At 37.2% G+C, this 6,000-nt stretch overlaps 1 protein-coding gene across 3 annotated transcripts in view; it reads left to right on the top strand.

The window, feature by feature from the left end:
• The window catches only part of LOC137625846 (uncharacterized), a 44,232-nt gene that overhangs the window by 24,743 nt on the left and 13,489 nt on the right, over positions 1–6,000 (top strand). For all 3 annotated transcript variants that reach the window (XM_068356749.1, XM_068356748.1, XM_068356746.1), the window contains exons 4-5: positions 2,362–2,514; positions 4,257–4,415. In XM_068356749.1, the coding sequence (XP_068212850.1) occupies positions 2,362–2,514; positions 4,257–4,415 (312 nt within the window). The remainder of the gene's footprint in view (positions 1–2,361; positions 2,515–4,256; positions 4,416–6,000) is intronic.

The raw sequence follows: 6,000 nt of genomic DNA, 5'->3' as shown, positions 1-6,000 counted from the left end.
GCTGGGGACTTTCCACCCTTCCTAAGGGGTAAGTCACCCTCTGTAAATAGCGTGGTTTGTATTTCGGTTACGGAACAAATGACAAATTCGAAGATAATTTGTATTTTTCCTAACCATACAAACCTTAGCTATTTACACATATGTGCCCGCCATCCCTGACCCCCAAGTCAAGTCTTACCTCTAAGTGAAGTGAAGCAAGTCACCGGTGTGTGGAGGGGGGAGGGGTAGCAAGCTACCCTTCCCCACCCCACGCTAACTAGTGCGGGGGTAATTAACCCTCGTTAAAACTATTGGCTCGTCATTTCAGCTGCGCTAAAAGGTAAACCCTCTGTAAATAGCTAAGGTTTGTATGGTTAGGAAAAATACAAATTATCTTCGAATTTGTCATATTTCTATCTGTCAAAGTATTGTACAATGTTCCATTATTCCAAGTCATTTTTTGAAGTAGGGATCAGAATGATTTAAAAAAAACTAAGACTGTATAGCTTACAGTTTTGTTTCAGTCAAGCTTACAGTATATACTGTAATTATGTGCAAAGAATGTTATTTAACTTTTAATGTGAGACAATATAATACAACAGTTGTAAACTTTTAATGCAATTTGACCTTGTAGGATAAATGCTTTTAAGTGTTTCCTGTGTAATACATTTTACATGAAACTAGAGGTTCATTGCAGCACCTCTGGTTTTAAGAAGCATATTTCTCTTCCTTTTACTTGAGTGTGTTTTCATTATCCATCCTCTTAACTGTCATATGTATAAACGTGACCTTTCTCCAATTTTCTGCACAGTTAAGTACTAATTCTTCATGTGAATGCTATAAAAGTCTGGTAATGTAATTCACTATTCTTGTCAAGAGCTTTTCTTCTGGTTCCAGTGTAACTAGATTTACACACAGCTTCTATTTTGGTTAAGAGAAATTATTTCAATTGCCCCTATGATCATCATCATAGTTGTTCTGATATGAATACAAATCGTCGTCGTTTTAAATTGGAGTACTGTACTTCAGCTTCTGCAGACCCAGCTGTTAAAAAAAACTTCCAGTGTGGTGGCATAGAGGAACTGTAAGAGAAAAAGGGATTAATTAATTTTTCCGTAAGGCTCAACTCTACATTGTCGTTCCAGCCATGTGCTTGACTGGACAGTCTTTTACCACGACTCAAGTTGACCCTTGTTTTGTATTTTCTACTTTCTCTTAACTCTTTTTAGTGTTTGTGTAGTTGCTTTGCTTTTTAGTCATTGAACAGTCCCGCATGATGCATAAATGATCTGGCCGTAACGATCTACATTGTGGCACGTTCATGAGTCGCCACGAAGGCAACCCCCATTTGATCTCCACTCCTTGTAGGGACCAAATGTCCCTTCTTGTCCATGTGTCCGGAAGATCAATGAGCACTTTACAGCAAGAGAAGAAAGTTGAACGAGGTTCACTCACTTTTCAAGACCACAGTGGGTTCTGCCACCCAATCCCTTCATCACCAGTATCAGGATCCATGTATGTGTCTCCCCTACCTTCTCAGGTAGAGGGCACAGGTTTTACTACCAGTTCCCAAGCGTGTTGATCAAGGTTAGGTAACCATAGGGTCCACGTCAGTGACAGGGCCCTCCTTTTCTTACCAGGTTTGCCCTTCAGTGTGAGAGGAGACACTCAAGATTATCAGGTCGTGCTTTGGTCTCCAAATCTCTCCTACTTCTGAATCCTTTCTGGGTCTCATCATTTCAGCCATTTCGGAAGGAGATACATTGTTATGAGATGTGTCCTCCTCCAGGAACATGAAGTTTAATGACAAGACTACCAAAAGAAGTAGTACTTCTCCAGGGAAAAGGATCTCCAATTATGTTGGTACTCTGAGTCGTTCTCCACTTTAGGGAGACTGATGACTGTGACCTCACTCACTCAGGCGATTCTGATGGGGCCAACCCCTTCTTTCATCCCACAAGGTTGTAGCAATCAAAAAGAAGAGGTCTAGGATACCCCCATGCTCCCCCAGGGAAGAGAGTAGCGCGCCTGCTGGTCCCCACTCGTAATTTAAAAGTTACTCACTCTTTGATTCTCTCTCTATTGGTACAGCTGGACTTCGCAGGTGAAAATGGTAGTCCAGTAGATATTAAATGTATCTATTGAGCAGTATCAGCCTAACAGTGACCACTAAATAATGCTGGCAAAAAGTTATGATTCAATAATTGTCTACTTACAAGGTTGGGGTGAATACTGTTAGTATTAGGTTTGTGTGTTTGAAACAAAGTCTGTATTTTAACATGTTTGAAAATACACACTACAATATTTATTTGCCAAAATTATCTGTAATTGAGTGGTTAACTATGTATGAATATCTTTAATGATTTTATTCCAAATATTTAGGGTGGAGAAAGGGCATCTACATCTGGTCGACAGATGGCAAGAGGGAGACTTAAATCCATACAGAGGTCCTTGCCTAACATTCAGCAGCTGAATCGGAACATAGCAAGGAATGAAATTGTTAATCAGCGAAGAGGCATTCCTGTTGGAATGAAGGTTAGTGAAACTTTACTATATCAGCATTTTAGAATTCGAGGTAGTTTGCAGTTCCTTTTAGTGGGGTTTTATTAATTTAGTAGCATGCAACTGCCTTTCATAATTTTGTGATGGGTACAACCTTTATAACTGCCCAAAGTTTGTGACAGGACTGGGGCTTCCTTGATTATTACTAAAATCTTTCTTTAAGATTATCATCTTGAAAAGTACCAGTAATTTTGTAAATATTGTCTGATATTTGCATCTTGAGGTTTAGGCTTTGTTGTTGATATTAATCTTGTAGCTTGAGTTAGACTTTACACATCATAAAAAATGGAAAATAAATATTCACATTTCAGTTGTTATAGTAGTAAAATTGAATAAATCCCCACCTTATTTTTGTTCTGTATTTGGAACTTTTTAAAAGGCGTGAAAACAACATTATTCAAACATTATATTTTCCTACTTTTTAAACAGACTGGATATGCTTCCATGATTAGAACTTACAAAATTCATGACATCAAAAGCAAGAAAGTATAAAATAATACAGTATTTACAAAGAGGCATGAAAACACACATTGCTGTGATCCTCACTAAAGTAGATTCATGGATCAACACTCCTACATGTTAATCAAGTCTGCAATATTTATTTTTTATTTCTATTTGGGGGTTTAGTAAATATAGCACACCAAAGTCAAGTTAATTGGGAAAATGTGCAAGGAAAGGTATGAAAATTGAGGGAAATAGTTTTCCTGCATAATATTTATTGATAGTTTTAAACATTTTACTGTTTTTTTTTTTTTTTTTTTTTTTTTTTTTTTTTTTTTTTTTTTTTTTTTTTTTACCCCAAAAATTATTTTCATGAGGTAAATTTTTTATCTATATTGTACTTAATTCAGGGTTTGTAGGGATTATATTAAGAAATATTAAAATGGTTTAAAAATACTGGTAGCATCTTTAAGTTTGTCCCTAATGTAAGGATCTCCTTAGTGGAGAGAGTGCTGACAGTTGATCTCACATGGGGCATTGTAGGTATTACTTGAGGGTCCCTTGCAGCATTATTTCAGCTTCTAACTTGTGACGGTGCCGAGAGAGGGTTGTGAACTCAAAGGCAGGAAGCAATCAACTGAGTGGTTTATTAAAGAACACTCCTTTATATACAAAATCTCAAAGCAACAAGAATTTTCATGTTCAAATATTGACAATGTTACAGAGGAAAAAAGCAGACAAGAATTTTCAAGTTCGTTTTAGTGCGAGGGAAGAGCGAAGAAACAAGCATAATATATACAAAAGGAATTATGTACAATTGTGTGACACACGGTTGGTACAAACTGCACTAGCTTTTTATCTTCATACTTTTCCTCCTTTCCTTTCTTCCATCGTGCTGTCCAACTTTTAACGTTATCTTCATAGTAAACTGTAAAATTTTTGTTTGCCCTTTGGGATGAATGACCACATTTAGCCCAAAATCATATAAATCTATTTTTGTGGGAGTTATTTTTGTAGTTAGCATTAAAGATTGAGATGTCTTACTATGGTTCTTTTAATGAAAGCATGTCATTACTTAGTGACATTAATCGACTGGGGTGGCATGCTTTTGAAATCCATTACCTGACAGCAGAGTTTTCACCCTCTCATGAGTATTGGGCACAAAAATACTGTAAGTTTATACTAATAGGATGCCACTTATTTTGGATTTCCTTGAATAATTTCATGAAATCCAAATAATTTTCTGTTCTGTAACTTTTTCTTTTGATTCACAGACAAGTGGCAACCTGGGAGCTCCCTTGAGAGTTCGTGTAGGCAGTGGAACCATTGTAAGGGGGCTCAGATCAGACCAACTTCTTTTGCAGAAGATCAGGCAGATGAAGAAAAGTAAAGTTCAAGGAAGATTAGAGAAGCTGGAAGCATACAGAGAAAAGGTAAATTGACTAAATTATTGTTTACGTTTCTGGCTTGTATGAGGGAATTTAGAAACGTGTAGGAATCGGTGCTTTAGTAAATGTCTTGAAGAAATACTAATTTTGGTAATTGTTTACAACACCACACTCTCTATTTACTCCAAAATAATGCAATCCTGCAGTTCTCATCTTCTTGCACAGTAATTAGGTGGTTATTTAAAGTCTGGGAAAGCAATAATTAGCAAGATATGTTGAGGAAGGAGGAAGGGTTATAAAAAGAAAAAAGCTCGGTTTCCTCACTAAACGACTTGGATCTGACATGTCAACATAGTCAACCAAACAGAATTAACGACTTGGAACTGACATGTCAACGTAGTCAACCAAACAGAATTCATGATGCCAGCGTGCATAAACAGAAGTTCGTGATGCCAGCGTATATTTGATATACTGTACAGGGTATATTCAAAATATACTTAATTAAAAATGGATTAATTTACTCAAGTGTCCATAAAATATGCAATTTGCAAACAGTGACACTTTTGAGTAATCATTCAATTTTATTAAGTATATTTTGAATATACAGTATATCAAATGTACACTGGCATCACAAACTTCTGTTTATGTATGCTAGCATCACGAATTCTGTTTGGTTGACTTATGTTAACATGTCAGTTCCAAGTTGTTTGGTGAGGAAACCGACCTAATTTCTTTTTATAACCCTTTCCCCTTCCTCAACATATCTGGCTAATTATTGCTTTCCCAGAATTTAAATAACCACCTAATTACTGTGCAAGAAGATGAGAACTGCAGGATTGCATTATTTTGGAGTAAATGGAGAGTGAGGTGTTGTAAACAATTACCCTAATTTTAGTATTGGATATATTTTTGAAGCAGTTTGGGATAGTTTAGTCAATGTATACAGAATTTTAGATATGGATTTTCCATCCATCTACCAAAGCACTTCCCCAATTTTTTGGGAAAAAAAAAACAGAAGGGGACTTTTCTTCTCTTAGCTTCTCCCAGCCTGATGAGGTATTCAGCTGAGTTTGGTTGGTACTGCTAGGGTCCCACGGACCACCCTCCCCCATTATCCACCAAAAATGAAGCTTCATATGCCGAATCCCCTACTGCTGCTACCTCAGCTGTCACCAAGACAATGGGAGGAAGCTGCAGGGCCTAATGGAACTGTGTCACAATCACTTGCCATTCATTCCTACTTCTAGCACGCTCTTTTGTCTCTCACGTGTCCTCTTATCATCTAGAACTCTCTTCACTCCATCCATCCACCCAAACCTTAGCTTTCCTCTTGTACTTCTCCCATCAACTCATGCATCCATCACCTTTTTCAGCAGACAGCCATTTTCCATTCTCTTAAATGGCCAAACCACCTCAACACATTCATACCTACTTTAGCTGCTAATTCATTCCTTACACCTGTTCCCTACCCTAACTACTTCATTCCTAGCCCTATGTAAACGAGATACACCAACCGTACTCCTCAGACACTTCATTTCGAATACATTCAATTTTTGTCTCAGTCACTTTCATTCCCCACAACTCCAATCCATATATCATAGTTGGTACAATCACTTTCTTATACAGAACT

Source organism: Palaemon carinicauda, chromosome 33, assembly GCF_036898095.1.
Source record: "Palaemon carinicauda isolate YSFRI2023 chromosome 33, ASM3689809v2, whole genome shotgun sequence".
Classification (NCBI taxonomy): domain Eukaryota; kingdom Metazoa; phylum Arthropoda; class Malacostraca; order Decapoda; family Palaemonidae; genus Palaemon; species Palaemon carinicauda.
Note: the sequence above shows the minus strand (reverse complement) of the source record. Positions and strands in the feature narration are given on the sequence as shown.